The 16582-nt window shown below is 41.9% G+C and overlaps 1 protein-coding gene and 1 long non-coding RNA gene across 4 annotated transcripts in view; one reads left to right on the top strand and one right to left on the bottom strand.

The window, feature by feature from the left end:
- Positions 1 to 1594: 1594 nt before the first annotated feature.
- The window catches only part of NAV2 (neuron navigator 2), a 282686-nt gene continuing 267698 nt past the window's right edge, over positions 1595 to 16582 (top strand). For 2 of the 3 annotated variants that reach the window (XM_060765628.2, XM_067462702.1), the window contains exon 1: positions 1597 to 2881. In XM_060765628.2, the coding sequence (XP_060621611.2) occupies positions 2624 to 2881 (258 nt within the window). In that variant the 5' untranslated portion in view covers positions 1597 to 2623. Of the gene's footprint in view, positions 2882 to 16582 lie in introns of all 3 variants that reach the window. The other variant, XM_060765681.2, reaches the window with a different exon arrangement.
- LOC132769075 (uncharacterized) overlaps positions 12126 to 16582 on the bottom strand; it is a 109939-nt gene continuing 105482 nt past the window's right edge. The window contains exons 2-3 of the long non-coding RNA XR_009630791.2: positions 14832 to 14940; positions 12126 to 12475 (exon numbers count right to left, since the gene is read on the bottom strand). This is a non-coding gene — a long non-coding RNA (uncharacterized lncRNA). The remainder of the gene's footprint in view (positions 12476 to 14831; positions 14941 to 16582) is intronic.

Here is a 16582-nt window from a genome sequence, read left to right as displayed (position 1 = left end):
GGCGATTGGATGGGGAGGGGGAAACTTGGAGCATGCAGCTTCCCCCCATGGATTCCAATGGCAACATGGGAGTCCTTCCATGTTGCTGTGCTGGCAACATGTGCCAGCTCTGCCCTCCTTTACCCGTGGAGCTGTGCTGGTATCATTTGATGGGAGTCAGGGGGCTCTGTGGGTGACCTGGGCTAAACCGCTATGCTGCTGATTTCAACCCCATGTGAAGAGGTTGAGGGCTATGAAACCCACTAGATTTCCTTGGGCAAGTCACACACTCTCAGCCTCAGATGGAAGTTATTTCAAACTTCTTCTGAACAAATGTTGCCAAGAAAACCCTGTGATAGGTTTGCCTTAGGGTATTAAATGACTTGAAGCCAGACAATAATAATGACAACAAAGTAAGTCACCCGGAGAGGCTCAGGTTATGTAAAATTACAATATTCTGAAAATAACCCATGGGAAACAACAAGAGAATGTGAAGGAACAACAACAACAACAAAAGGCGAGTGTTTTGGTGGCAGAACCTGTCTAGAATGTTATTTGGACCACACTGTTATTAAGTGACTACAATGATTTCTTATAACTTCTGGAAATTCCAGGATACCTTTGGTATTAACAAATATTAAGAATGTAAAATATTCTTTGGTGGATCAAAGGTTTAAATATAATCGACATTCTACTTCCCATGGCAAATATGCATTGTGCAGAGCTGATGGCCACCTTTCTTTTCTAGCTTAGGTAAACTTTGGGTGGAGAAGTTTCATTTAGATATAATAACTTGCAGTTTATGAAAGGCAGTTGTCAATCATTCATCTGATCTAGCACATTGATGCAGTACTCCATTCTGTGTTGGAGGTTTTGTGGCCAGTACTGATTTTCTAGCCGATGATATAGCTATAAAATGTATGTGTTTCATAAGTATATTTGCTGCATGTATCATTACTATATTTTTATCTTTAAGGGGAAAATCTTTGAGATGTATCTGTCCAGAAAACATATTCTGTGAAGCAGCTTCCTTTCTTCCTGGAAACACACACACACTAGTAAATGCCGACTCCTTTAATCATAGAATGGTTTGGGGTGATCTGGCAACCACCTGTGTGATTGATGCTCCTGCACAAAAGTGTAGAAAATCTCTTTTTTTTCTCACTACAGCCTCACATATCTTCAGCTCAGGCTTTCTTGGGTTAAATTGCTCAGCCCTTATTCACACATACTCTTCTGCTGGCATTTCCAGTGGGAGTTTTCCTGTATGAGTCGGGATTTATTTTAAAAAAGTACAAAAACAAAGCCGGCAGAATTGTGATTCACCCTCATGTGCTTTTATTTGAAAAGGGCCTCCCATTTTCAAGGGGGGAAAGGCAGCAACAGAATAAATGGTTAGGAATTTCCCTTTCACGGTTGCCCACTTGCCTGCCAGCCCCCCCTTGTTGTCACCTCATGCATCCTTTCTAGTGAGCTTGGTGTCGTCTTTGCTGCCGCAGGATTGTTACAGATACTGTGCTTTGTACAGAAGGAGTTGAAGCAAAAGAGTTCCCTGCCAGTCCCTTGAGTTGAAGCTACGCCCCTTTTGCAGAGATATTTGGTTTCTGATTTGAGTTGGGAGGACCAATCAGAGGGCTTGGAGCTGGGTGGATTTTTTTCTCTTTTTCACCGTACTGTCAGACTGCAACCTTCTCCCACTGCTGCTCCTCTGGGCAGCCTTCTTTGGTGTAGTCCACAGCAGCAGGCTGCCTTTGCTCACAGGCATCTCTCTCTTTCACACACATAAGGCACTCTCTCGGTGAGACACCCAGCTCTGAAACCTGTTTGACGGCCAGTGTGCAAAATGAAGCTGTACTGCTTTTAGCTTTGACAGAAAACTACACAAATCAAAAATCTTGGGCATCCAGGAACAGCAGCAGCAGCATTGAGGATTTTCTTTTTACCACCAGCAGTCTGAATGATTTAAATGTCATCCATAGACATTTCTGTCTCTGCTCCGACATCGTTTTTCCTGTTCACAGATACTGAGATTAAGGAGCTTGGCTTCTCTGAGGCTTGTATCCAAGGGCATCGGCTGTTAGCATACTGAGCTACATCTGCTTCTTGGCTAAGACCGAAGAAAGACATCTTAAGCCTGGAAATCCTGCCTGTGCTTTCTCTCTAGCACGCTTGCACACATACACTCACACACCCCACAAGAAGCATATGCTGCAGCAGGTTCTCCTTCCGTTTACATACTGATAGCCTGCATCACTTTCTTAGTTCGGGTGACAAGATAATGAAGTAAAAGTCTCCCTGCCTCCAAAGAAGAGAAATTGCAGGAATCAGCTACTGCAAGTTAAACAGCAATAGCAGGAAAGAAGAAGGAAGAGGAGGTGGTGGAGACGGAGGAAGAAGGAATGAAGGATACTGACTGAGAAATAAGAAACAGGTGGACAGCTGTGACACCATTTAAAGAGAAGGCTTTCTTCTGCCTTTTCCTGAAGATTTTCCTATTTGTTCATTCATTCATCATTTGGGAGTGAAATTCAGCAAGACCAGCTTGCCTGCAATCTCCTTTCCTGGTTGCTACTGCTGCTGCTTGCTGTCAGTCCTGTTGCTCTTGCAGAAAGAAACCTGTTAATAAAGCGGAGAAGAGGAAAAAATGCCAGCCATTCTGGTAGCCTCCAAAATGAAATCCGGACTACCAAAACCTGTCCACAGTGCTAGTCCTATTGTTCATATCCCAGCAACCAGGACCATCCCACAGCCCTGTTACCTGAAGTTTGGGAACAAGGTGGAGGTGAACAAATCCTCCTATTCCAGCCAAATCCCTCTCAAATCCCACCATGGCCATGAGAATGCTGGAGATGTCTTCCCTACAAAGAAGAGTGACTCCATAGAAAATGGCTTTGACACACAGGTCAGCAAAATGGGTGTGAGTGTGATAATGGTGTTGGTTATGCTTGATGGAAATCTGCAGAGCATGTCCATGGTTGCTGATGATGGAGACTGCATGGTTAAGAGGGTGCATACTATATGGGGGGGGGGGGGGCATATGTGCTGTGGAAGGAATAGTATTTCTGCAAGTGTATGCTAGTCCAGGAAAGGAAGCTAAGCATTCTGGAATAATTTTATGCTTTACCATCATTATGCCGGGTGTGTTTTTAATTGTAGTAGCTAGAGTATTTTACAGTGGCTAAGCTATTGATAGTTGTGTGTGTGAGAGAGAAAGAGAGCATATGAGCTGATATGCATGCTTTGTTTGTGGGGTCCACACCCAGCTTGTTGTGTTACAGGTTGGAGTGGGTGTGTTTGTACATCTTATTGCTGGCACAAGAGGGGCTTCCTGTACAAGCTACATTTTATGATTAGAGGGTTCTGTGCCTATTTGGGTATCATGCTGCCATATGTAGCTATGTTTCTGGGAGTATGCATGTGTGGTAACATGTGTGAGATGAGGGTGAACCACGTTCTGTACTATATTATACATGCATATCCTGATGACAAGGCACATGCATTCATATACAGTGTATAATATGAATGTGTGTGGATATCACCAACATTGTCTGTGCCTCAAACGCCTGGGGGGAAATAGGTTAATTGCAATTTTTTCTCTGTAATACATTCCTCTATTACTGTCATTTTTGATAAAACTATTTATGTTCCACCTGAAATGTTCAGGTTTCACTTGAATCCATATTTGGGCACCTGCTGCTGTATATGGCGAAACACAGCCACTGTCTGTGTTATCCATGAGTGCAGTTGTATTTTCAGCATGAATCGGATTGTCTTGATATCACTGGTGCTTTAACATGCTCAATGGCAATGTAAGCAGATAGGGAAAGCTAACACACTGCTGGGTGAGCAAAGCAGATGGCCTGTTGCCACAAATGGGACTAATTAACATTAGCTCTACAGAGGATGCAGCATGGCCTGATCGTGAATTCTCTGAGCAGCTTTGCATGCAGCTTGCCTCCGCTGCAGCCGCATGAACCTGCTGGCAAGTGGCGCAGCCATGTTGCAGTGTGAAGTTAGATGCATGAGGAAGGTTTCTATTGGTTTCCTCTCCCCCCCCCCCCCCAACCCTTCCACATAATACAGGGGAATACTAGGTCATGCCTGCAAATCTAGGTTTTGTAGTCTGTGACCTCGTAACCTATTCTGCTAAGGCATGACAGCGTAGCTGCTGAGCGAGCTTGGCCTCCTGCCCTGCTTTTTAGGAGATGCAGCATTTTCCATCCTGGCAGACAGGGCGATGTATTAGGCTTGACTTGTGTGATGGTACCAGTTCCTGAGGGCTGGAGAAGCCATGAGGGGGACATGATAATGCTGGTGTTAGGGTAGTGACAGCAGACAGGCTGACCTTTGCATCACATCACACTCCAGAGGGAGGCACAAACCTCTTTCGATTTTCTATATTGCCAGCCTTTCAAAAGCATCAGGGAAATTTCAACTTTTCATACTCTGCCCCCAGCCCCCCAGGCAAGGAGGCAAAGCTGGCATTTTCAAGAATGATAATATGGGGTGGGAATATGACTCATTTCACGACTCTGAATAAAGCTTTAAAAGTCAAGCAAGGGTCTCTCTGTCTCTGTGTCTTTCTCTCTTGTGGATCCCATGATCTATTAAGTGTGGTGTACTGAATCATTATATGATATACATTTCAGGAGCTCAAAACTGAATCAATTAATACTAATTGGCCGAGGGAAATAGGGTAACATGCACGCTCAATCTATAGCTCAAAGCCTGGGGAAGTGTTTCACATTTGCAAATATCTATTGTTGTAATAGAGTACAAAGCTCAGTGAGAGTTTGCTCTGTGGGACTCAGAAGCAGTGGTCATGCCCTCACTGATGGCAAGAATAGGAATGTAACTCTAGGGCTAGAGTCACATTCCTATTTGTACCATCAGTTCCTAGGCCTTCTTTTCCCCACCCTGCCCTTCTTTCACAGTCCTTCTCTGGATCAACACAGCCTTCCTATTTGGGGCTGTTCCTTATATTCTCCTTTACAAAATATGTGGGTTTTTTTTTTAATCAACTCATTGCAAAACCATTGGGAAGGGACTTCGTAACTGGTGCACTTCACTGACACTTGATGCTTAAGAGTTCTATGACTGCAATCAGTGGGAACTCTGAAAATGATTTTGCAGGTCACAACAGTTACATTGTAACTATCACTGTACTTTTCCCAGTAGTCACACGTTTTGCCTTTTGGGCTCCATGCCCCTTTCACAATGTAACACATTATGTTAGACTATAAGACCCTTGTGGGTAATCTCTGCATCTGGAATGAAAAACAGTGGTAACCAAGGACTAGGCTGTAAAGTCTAGCAATTTTGCTCTGTGACAATACAAAAGCATCAATGCTTAAAGCACTATCCTCCAGGGTACATTTAGCAGAAAAAGGATTCCTGAGTCAGGACTCTGCAGTAGATTGTGAGAACCTGGGGACAAGAGTAAGGATGTTGACCTCCAGGCTTAGTGGTGTCAACGTCATAGCAATACTCAGTGGATAAAGGTCTAAACCAGATGACTTAACATCATTTTCAATGATGTGTTACTGAAAAGTCCCTTGGATACAATAAGAATAAGGTTTACACCTTTGATTTTCACCCACTTCTACTATTTTAAGCTTGACAAATGGGAAAAGTCCGGCAATTTTCACCACACACTATTATTATTAAATCACCACTCAATTTTCTTTGAAAATTCGACAACCATGTGCTGTACAAGCATTAGAACAGTAAGAATTAAGGTAAGACTGTACATCTATACCAGTGGTTCTCAACCTTCCTAATTCTGTGACCCCTTAATACAGTTCCCCGTGTTGTGGTGATCCCCCCCAACTATAACATTATTTTCGTTGCTACTTCATAACTGCAATTTTGCTACTGTTATGAATTGTAATGTAAATATCTGATATGCAGGATATATTTTCATTCACTGGACCACATTTGGCTCAAATATCCAGTACGCCCAAATTTGAGTACTGGTAGGGTTGGGGGGGGGGGTTAGTTTTGTCATTTGACAGTTGTAGTTGCTGGGATTTATAGTTCACCTGCAATCATAAAGCATTCTGAACTCCACTATCGATGGAATTGAACCAAACTTGGCACACAGAACTCCCATGGCCAACAGAAAATATTGGAAGGGTTTGGTGGGCATTGACCTTGAGTTTGGGAGTTGTAGTTCACCTATATCCAGAGAGCACTGTGGACTCTAACAGTGATGGATCTGGACCAAACTTGGCATGAATACTCAATATGCCCAAATGTGAACATGTGTAGAGTTTGGGGAAAATAGGCCTTAACATTTGGGAGTTGTAGTTGCTGGCATGTTTACCTACAATCAAAGAGCATTCCGAACCCCACCAACTATAGAATTGGGCCAAACTTCCCACACAGAACCCCCATGACCAATGGAAAATACCATTTTCAGATGGTCTTTGGCAACCCCTCTAACACCCCCCTCATGACCCCCCAGGGGTCCCGACCCCCAGGTTGAGGAACACTGATCAATACCAACATAGTCTATATTTACGTGACTTCCTAACTCTTCCCACATATAGGATCCAAGGTGGCTGCTGTGATTTACAATAGCTCTCCAACAATCAGAGTCTTTTCCAGAATAGGAATGCATTTGTTTTACCTTGATTCCCTATCCTTTACCCTCAGCCACCCACTCAAATGTGTCAAATAACAGATGATGAGAAAGCCCTTCCAGGGCACTTGAGTTTGTATTAATTTAAATCTGGTTTCTATTTGTACCACTTATCTTTACATCCTTCACAACACTACACTACAAATGACTCATATATTTTTCTGACAAATATGATGTGTGTATCTATTTTAATGCTATTACTGAAATTTAACTTCACAGCTTCTTAAAGATTGTGCCGGAGATCAAGAACTACATTATATTGAGCTCTGCCATTGTTATAGTTGTCACTATGTTTTCACACTAAGTCAGTGGGTACTCATACTGACACCCATTCCCAGCTGACTCAGTACTGCCCAACTATTAACTTAGTTCCAAATCCATGCCTTGCTTATGCTTCCCTCCAGTTTTTATATTGTTCATCTGCATCTTTTCTTCTACTAGCATCCTTAATTTTAGCACTATTTTTCCTCAATGCGGAAGAATACGGTCATCACTAATAGTCAACATGGATTTATCAAATACAAGTGATGCCAGACTAATCTGATTTCTTTTTCTATAGAGTTACAAGCTGGATAGATGCAGGAAAAGCTGTGGATGTAGTGTACCTGGATTTCAGTAAGGCCTTCGACAAAGTCCCCCATGACCTTCTGGCAAACAAACTACTCAAATGTGGGCTGGGCAAAATTATGGTTAGGTGGATCTGTAATTGGTTAAATGAACGAACTCAGAGGGTGCTCACCAATGCTTTCTCTTCATCCACACAAGTGGAGTGCCACAGAGTTCTGTCCTGGTCCTGGTCCTATTAATGACTTAGATGAAGGGTTAGAAGGCATGATCATCAAATTTGCAGACGACACCAAATTGGGAGAGATAGCCAATACTCCAGAAGACAGGAGCAGAATTCAAAATGATCTTAACAGATTAGAGAGATGGCCAAATCTAACAAAATGAAGTTCAATGGGGACAAATGCAAGATACTCCACTTAGGCAGAAAAAATGAAATGCAAAGCTACAGAATGGGGGACTCCTGGCTCAACAGAAGTACATGTGAAAAAGATCTTGGAGTCCTTGTGGACAACAAGTTAAACATGAGTCAACAATGTGATGCTGCAGCTAAGAAAGCCAATGGGATTTTGGCCTGCATAAATAGGAGTATAGTGTCTAGATCCAAGGATGTCATGCTACCCCTCTATTCTGCCTTGGTTAGACAGTGCCCAATTCTGGGCACCACAATTCAAGAGAGATATTGACAAGCTGAAATGTGTCCAGAGGAGGTTGACTAATATAATCAAGGGTCTGGAGAAAAGGCCCTATGAGGAGCATCTTAAAGAGCTGGGCATGTTTAGCCTGCAGAAGAGAAGACTAAGAGGAGACATGATAGCCATGTATAAATATGTAAGGGAAGTCATAGGGAGAAGGGAGCAAGCTTGTTTTCTGCTGCCCTGGAGACTAGGATGCAGAGCAATGGCTTCAAACTACAAGAAAGGAGATTCCATCTGAACATTAAGAACTTTCTGACTGTGAGAGCTATTCAGCAGTGGAACTCTCTGCCCCGGAGTGTGGTGGAGACTCCTTCAACTGGGGCTTTTAAACAGAGGCTAGGTGGCCATCTGTTGGGGGTGCTTTGAACACAATTTTCCTGCTTCTTGGCAGGGGGTTGGACTGGGTGGCCCATGAGGTTCCTTTGAACTCTATGATTCTATGATTCTAATGCAATGCATTCACAGCTACCAACCATCTCTATTTCCCTGTTGAATCTGATGTGGAAAAACATTGCCCTGTCCAGGCTTAGATAGGACCTTAGATGCCTCTCAATGGGCTTCCTTCCATGAATGGAAAGATGTTCTCCTCTTTCTCCCTGATACTACTTTACTTGTTTCTCTTTCTGACTTCATTCCATTGGCTCTACCGACACATGGAGAAAGATTTCTGTTCTTTTCTCCTATCGTTATTTGTTAGCTCAGAGAAAATAGATGAATGAGAAACATTTGCAAAGAGGAGAAACAGCAGGACCAGAAGGCTCCAAAGATTCATAATGGATCTCTTTGTTGTTCACATGGGATCTTGATTGCTGCCTAGCCATGCTGAGGCATAATGCCAGCTCTATTTTGTCTTGTCATTGGGGTTATCAACATTGCTTTGTTGCTTTATACACTCATATATCTCATTGATGTCCTGCCTCTCTTCCATCGTGGAACATACAGCATTGTAAGGGCTTCCACAGAATTTCTCGTCCATTCAGAAACTAGTCCAGAGATGCTTTAGTTTCTGTGAGTTACTGCATCATTACGGTTCAAACCGAGAATTCTGCATTTGAACTTTGAGCTACTTTTCCTTCACTTCACCACTTGCACATCCACAAACAACATCAAAATGGTTCCCTCATTCATTTAGAAATGGAATATGGGAGAAGCAGTAAACTTGCCACATCTATGGAAAACTCATCATCACTTAGAATAAGACCAGAATTATCATTTTCTTTTCATTAGAGATTGGCAGAACCATGTAGTTTTACTCTGGAAAGGGATTTAGCAGACCTGGATCTTGCTTATCAATATGCTAATTAGATAGATACTGCTCTTCCCTTGATGGCAACTTAAGACATTTTGCTATCTAAGGGGAATCTACATGGGCATGAAAACTCGGATTCATCTTAGGGTCCTTCCAGACAAGATCTGATCCCAGGTTTTCTGCTTTGAAGTGGATTTATGAACCTCCACTGCCAGATAATCTGGGATAAACAGAAAACCTGGGATGAGATCCTGGGATATAGGGTCTGTCTGAAAGGACACTTAAATTGACTCCTCGTTGTTCTCATGATGTTCCTTTACCTGCAAAGAGTATTGTGGGTTACCTTGGGTTAGAACAACTTTGCCCCACTTTAGGAAAAGGTGGGGAATACTCCAGAGTTTGCTTGAAACCCCAGGATATCCTGTGCCTTTGGAGCCCTCTTGACACTTGGATCAGGTCTGGTTCTGATTAGTCTGCTGCCCAGGTGGCACACTGCTGCTATCACACTTTTACTGCACTCAGCCTAGCAGCTGGTAGTTGATGGATCATGGCTGTATCACCACCATCACCACTACCAACTGGCCACCTTGCTCTATGTGAGTTCTTGATATCAACAAGGGCTTCTGCATAACTAGAAAGAAGATATGGAGATCATTCCCTCCTTCCTGGAAACATGAGCACCACAGCTTATGTCAGAAAGGGCCATCCACAATGGGCAGGATCTTGCGGATGTCTGGGAGTGGTGATAGCAATATGGAAGGTGAGGTGAGGGGCCAGTGGGACTAACTCAGCACTATCAGGGTGTGTGGCTATGTCTGGGGCTAATCCTGAGCATTTCTGCTCCAAACTGGCCATAGATTAATTCACCAATGTAATCTCATGCTGAGTTTTATAATAGAGTGGTGTCTACCACCACTCCACATACAAAGTCCAGCTCAGTCTTTCTTCACTAGTAGAGATGAGAAATTATTCCCAATGCAGGAGACAGTGAGAAAGCTTTATGACATACAGGTCTCTTCAGAATCTGGCTCTTGCTTCCCATCCTATATGCCCACTGCCTCACACTATTCAGTGTGAGGGCTAATCCTACTTTGCTTTCTGCAGCTCATTCTTCCCCCTGAACTCCATCTCTGTCCCACCCAGTCAATTTTCTCTGGTGGGCAGTAATGTTTATGCCCCTTCCAGGAAACTCAGTCAAAATGTAAGCCTTGGCCCATTGTCACCCACTTTGCCTCCAACTTTAAACCTCTTCTTCAATTTATTATACAGTATGTATAGGTTGAGCATCACTAATTCAGATTTCTGAAATTCAAAATACTCCAAAATCTGGAATTGTTTACACAGGTGGCTGAGATAGTGACATTTTTGCTTTCTGATTATTCAATGTGCAAAATTATTTTTAAAATATTTGATAAAATTACCTTCAGATTATGCCCATAAAATATATATGAAATATAAATGATATCACATTATATACACATATATAATTAGAATCATAGAATCATAGAGTTGGAAGAGACCTCATGGGCCATCCAGTCCAACCCCCTGCCAAGAAGCAGGAAAATTGCATTCAAAGCACCTCCAACAGATGGCCATCCAGCCTCTGTTTAAAAGCCTCCAAAGAAGGAGCCTCCCCCACACTCTGGGGCAGAGAGTTCCAATGCTGAACAGCTCTCACAGTCAGGAAGTTCTTCCTAATTACAGATTTCCAAAGTCTGAAAAAATCAGAACTCCAAAATGCATCTGGTACCAAGCATTTTGAATAAGGGACACTCAACCTGAATATGGTCCAAAAGGTGGGTTCCTGTTATAGACAGGAATGTGTTCTTTAGGACTCTTGGTTGTGGGTGGCTGAGATTCTTACAGTCTATTCAATGAACAATTCAGACAGAATTTAATACAACAGTTTGTTCACTAAACAGTTTTTTTTTTTTGTAACGACAAGCATAAATGCTGGTCTACTACATATTCTAACAATGGTAGAATTTGCTTTAATCCTTTTTGAACTCTCTCCTACTTACCTTTTCCCTGTTTCTATTGACTGTTCCAAAACCATTCCTCCTAAAACCAAACCAAACCCTACACTGACAAACCATCAAGTTTCTTTTATTTAACCCCTTAACCCACCCATCTCAACATTCTGAGGGCTGTGATTGGCTGATAACACAGGATGGACAGGCCTTGGGACTCTGCAGTCTGTCACTTCTGATATTTTAGCCCAGTCAGGAGAAAGGAAAAAGCTTTCAGAGAGAATCCTGTTCCAAAATCTACCCCACATACCTTCACCTCCTGTCACAACTTTATATCTGTTTGGTCATGACCTTCATTCTGAAACATTGACATGTCATCATTGTGGCCCGTTGCCCCCTTTTATGTATAAGGAACCTGGTTTCCATGTTCTTGTTTGTATAGTGATGTGCAATTTCTATTCTGTTTCACTGCCCAGATCAGTTTGTCATAGCTTCCACCTGATATGTGGATATATAAATGTTGAGTTTTGCAAACATTAAGGAAAGACATTATCTGGCTATGCAGACAGAATTGTTGTGGAAACATTTAACTTGTTTCCACAGAAACCTCCATTCAGTAGAAAGCAAGATAGGGATCTGGATACCAGAATGGGATTCAGGGGTTATTTCAGCAATATACTTCCATGAACTACTATTGATTTTTTTCTTTTGGTGGTGTCTAGGACAGACTGCTCCAAGTGTTCCAGAAGCATATTTTATATGAAAAAATGGAAGCAGGTGAACAGAAGAGAATGATTGTTGTTATTGTTGTTGTTGTTAACTGCCATCAAGTTGATTTTGAGTCTTATTGACCCTTTCAGTGAGAAACTTCCAAGTAAACAACTCTGCTTGTGTCTATCCATCTTTCTCTTTTCCTACTACCTACTACCTCACTAACATTATTGTCCTTTTTAGAGTGTCATATCTTCTCCTTATATGTCTAAAATATGACAGTCTTGGTTTTGTCATTTTGGCTTCTTTAGCACTTTTTAGCACTACACAATATCTATATAACCTTTTCACTTTTCAAAGAAGATGATTTGCTTCCTATCGCCATTCTTCACTCAAACCATACACAGAAATTGGAAATGTGATAGTATGGAAAATTTTAATTTAGGATGAACTGTATCTTTATACCTCATGACCTAATTCCTTCATAGCAAACCTTTCAAGTCCCAGTATACTTTTGGTTCCATTCAGGTCTGAAAAATCTTGAGATGTAAACTTCTCTTTGCACTTTCTTGACTTTCTTCCATAGCCATTTCAAGTCTTTGCTTTTTTTCTGCTAGTAGTATGGGGTCATCTTCATATCTTAAATTGTTGGTGTTCTTTCCTGCAATACAATACATGACTATTTTGTGCTGCTGTCTCATAATTAGATATTTGCATGTGGCAAGGTGATGCTTAAGCCACTTGGAAATAAGCCAGCTGCCTCACTTTGTCTAATGGTAGTTGAGGCGGATATAAATCCTGCTCATCTTTTTTGTTTGTGTACACATATACAATATACTTGTACATCCATGGTGGTGGTAGGGGAAGAGAAAAGAGATAGTTTAAAATGTTGTACTCCCTGGTAAGTATTGCCCATATGATACTTTTTTTCATTTCTCTTTCTCTATGCGGAATTTGTATGACTAAATTCTATTTCTACTTCACCAGCCCACATCTTTTCTGCCCACCTTCAGTAATGCACATTTCTTAAGGAACTGCCACTAATGCACTTCATTTTATGACAGTGACAGAATTACTATTGGCTTTGGGCTTTAAATAACCAGGCATGTGGGAGTGAAAATGTAAATTCTGATAGTTTTAGAATCAATTTGAATGGAGAGATGGAGTTGTAGTGTGTGACAGAAGCCAACTGCAGTAAGCAAAGTGAAAAGTCCATGTGGAAGCTGGAGGAAGGATGCAGATATATATTGGGCAAAAGAGGTGATGGACTGAAGAAGTAAAACACAAATAATTATGACTGGAGAAAGGCCAGAGAAGTACATTAAGAGGCATGAAAGATGTTGTGTCAAGAAAGTGCTCCCAGTAATCAGTAATGAACTGTTTTGATGCTTGCAAATAGTGTGTCTTTGTTGTTTTTGTGTACTTTCAAGTTATTTCTGACTTATGGCAAACCTAAGGAGAACCCATTATGGGCTGAGGATGTGGGACTCACTCAGAGTCACCCAGTGGATTTCCATGCCCAAGCAGGGAGTCAAACACTGGTCTCCGAGCTGTAGTCCAGCACTCAAACTACTAGACAATGCAGGTACAAATGCCAATACAGAGAAAATGCCACACTAACAAAGAATGGCAAGGGGTATCCAAGTTTGAATATAATGCAGATATACAAGGGGTATTCAACAGGGCTGTAGCCAGAAAAGATTTGAAAATTTCGGGGGGGGGGGGGTAGGGTCATGCTGAAGCAAAGAGCACAGCAGGGGGCAGAGCAGCCTTCAATAGCCTACAGCTCCGCCCTGTCAACCACCTCCACCAAGTCTGGCCTCCTTAATGAGAGCATTCAACACTTCCCCCCCACCTTCACTACATCGGCTATTGCTGCAAGTAATGACAGTGTGAATAAATTGTCAATATTTGCTTGAGATAGTGCTTGCAGTTCTGGAGGGACTCTTAATTTTGATCATGATCTGATCACCATAATCAATATATCCCATATGCATGGGGGTATTGGGGTAATGATACAAAAGGTTTGCTAGGCTAGACCCTCTTTCACTCAGACTCAGCCCCCCCCCCCGAAACTCAGCCCCCCCCAACCCCCCCTGAAAAAAATTTACACCCCCCCCCCCCCGAAACGAAATCCTGGCTATGGGTCTGTTTGGAAGGCTTTCAGATTCAGAGAATATGTGGCAGTCAAACTCATCTTGACACCTGAGCCTTGTCTACATGAGCCACAAAACACCAAGCAGCCCAGGCATCTCTCCTTGCTGTCATCATGATGTCCAGTCTTTAGTGCAGAATAAACTGGGTTCAACTGTTTTAGCCCCATGCTAATGCAAATTGGGGTATGCCCAGGCATTTAAATGAAACACTGTAGCAGACCTGCACTTCAAGGCGTGTGTAGATAGTAAACTGGCTCAGATGTTAATTGGCCAACTGTCTACATGCTGCTCTTCTTCTCTCTGGTCGGATGGGTGCCTTTGCTGATGTTAGCACAGGGTGTTAGTGATGGCCAGGAGCTCTCTGACAGCTCTGTCATCATCTGGAAGCAGCAAGGGCAACAGAGAATGTAGGGTGATGATCCAGTGGGGCTGAATCAGTTTCAGCCTTGCTGGGCCATGTAGACTCTGTCCGGATGCCCACGGGGCTAGTCCAGAGTATTGCTGCTTCAGACAGACTGTAGTTTATGCAACACGTGAAGAGACACATGTACCCCTGTTCACCCTTGGAAGTAAATATACAATAATAACACCTTTTTAAAACCTATGAATTTGTTGCCCTTTTATACAAAAACCCACTTGATGATTGAGGCAGTTACTTCACTTTGGATCATGGTAGGGTTGGAAAAAATGTTCATGAAAATGCATACATGAATTTTTGTATAGACTTCTGTTTGTTTGGTTTTTTTTTTAAAAAAAAAAAAGTCTCAGACTCCTGAGGAAATGAGATGGAACAAACTTAACCTTGGAAAAATGAGTTGCTGAGAGAAACCAAAATTGACAGATTTATTCATCCGTACTTACCACGAAAGGCATCAGGGTTTAGATCAGGAAGTTCTCCATTTGAGTTCTGGGTGATTTTCACTCTAATAACCTTGTGCAAAACTCATCCCTTTGAATCCCTCTTCTTGATCTGCAACCAAAGAAGAAAGCTTTTAAAACTTGGGGTTATTTACCTAGCTAAAAATATGCTGGTCTAATATTATTTTTAGAATCATTTATATCTCAAGCATAGAAATTGCCAATGTCAATGTGTATTATTAGGCATGAACTGTTGGTACATTTTGTAACAGGAAGCTGCTAGTTTTCCATTCACCAAGAACTGGAATGCAGTCAAACACTTGTCACTTGACTTATTTGCATACCTCTCTTTTTATCTAGAAAAACGTTTCTTCAGAATGAGATTCTACACTTTCATTTTTAGGGGGACAGACTTTTGATGACTAGGGCTATTTTCCCCTACATACAGAGTTGGGCAAAGTGTGGGTTTCAAGACATTGTTGGAGTGCAATTCCCAGCATTCCATTGTTTATAATGGAAAGGGCTGGTGGGAGTTGAAGTATGACAACTTTGATCTTTCCCAGGAGCAGGAATTCTGTAATGCATCCTCATACATAAAAAGGGGTCTTCAATGCCCTCCATTTACTATTTATTTATTTATTTACAGTATTTATATTCTGCCCTTCTTACCCCTCAGGAGACTCAGGGTGGATTACAATGCACATATACATGGCAAACATTCAATTTCATTAGACATGCAACATATATAGAGAGACATAGAGGCGATTTAACATTCCAGCTTTCTGGCTTCATGAGGGTATGCTTGATTCCGACCACAGGGGGAGCTGCCACTTCACCGTCCACATGTGACATCAAGTCCTTGATGGAGTACTTCCTCCTTCTTACTCATGCTGCTGGAAGGTTTTAGGGTGTCATAAATTAGTTAAATTAGGCTCCCCACATAAAGCGGTACCTAAATTTCTTACTTGACAAATGTCTTTGGGGCTGCATAGGTCAACAGCAAGCTAGACTATTACTGGTCGGGAGCTCACTCCGACCCAGGCTAGCTTCAAACTCATGACCTCTCAGTCAGTAGTAATTTAATGCAGCTGGCTACTAACTAGCTGAGCCACAACCCAGTCTGCCTCAAAATACTTTGTATGGTAACAGGGTTTGATAACAACAATGTTCTTTTGCTATCAAAATGAAAATAAGTTTCCTGTATAATTCCTGTGAGAATTACAGCTAAGCTCAGATAGTACAGGGAATCTTGAGAAAGGTAACAGATGATGTGATTAGTAATAAAAAGATCTCAGTGCTACATCCCTACAAGCCTCAGCTCCACCACACCACTATAACATGATTTTATCGGGATTTGCTTTCCATTTTTATATCAAAATTGATATCTAAATTGTCTGAAAAGTCCAGGAAAATCAACAGCATTGTACTCCCCCTTTCCTCTCCCTAATGAGATAATTAACCAGAGCAGTTAAGGCTATTTTTGGTCCAAAATTGAATCAAATGCATCTAGATTTAAACCAAAAATAAATGAATACAAACCATAACCACTTTCTGGAGTATCTAACCCCACAAAGGCAGGAATTTCAAAGCAGTGGCTGCATTATCTTTCCAATCATATCACATTATCTTTATTGCCACACTAGTCACAATATGGACTGGGGCTCTGAATAGCTGTATGGCCAAGATTTGAACCAAGTATACCTGTCTCTTGGCCTCACTTGCTATATTACATCTACTCTTATAATAAGTTATGA

The sequence above is a fragment of the Anolis sagrei genome, chromosome 1 (assembly GCF_037176765.1).
Source record: "Anolis sagrei isolate rAnoSag1 chromosome 1, rAnoSag1.mat, whole genome shotgun sequence".
NCBI lineage: Eukaryota > Metazoa > Chordata > Lepidosauria > Squamata > Dactyloidae > Anolis > Anolis sagrei.
The sequence above is the reverse complement of the archived record's forward strand: the minus strand, read 5'-3'. Positions and strand labels throughout refer to the sequence as shown.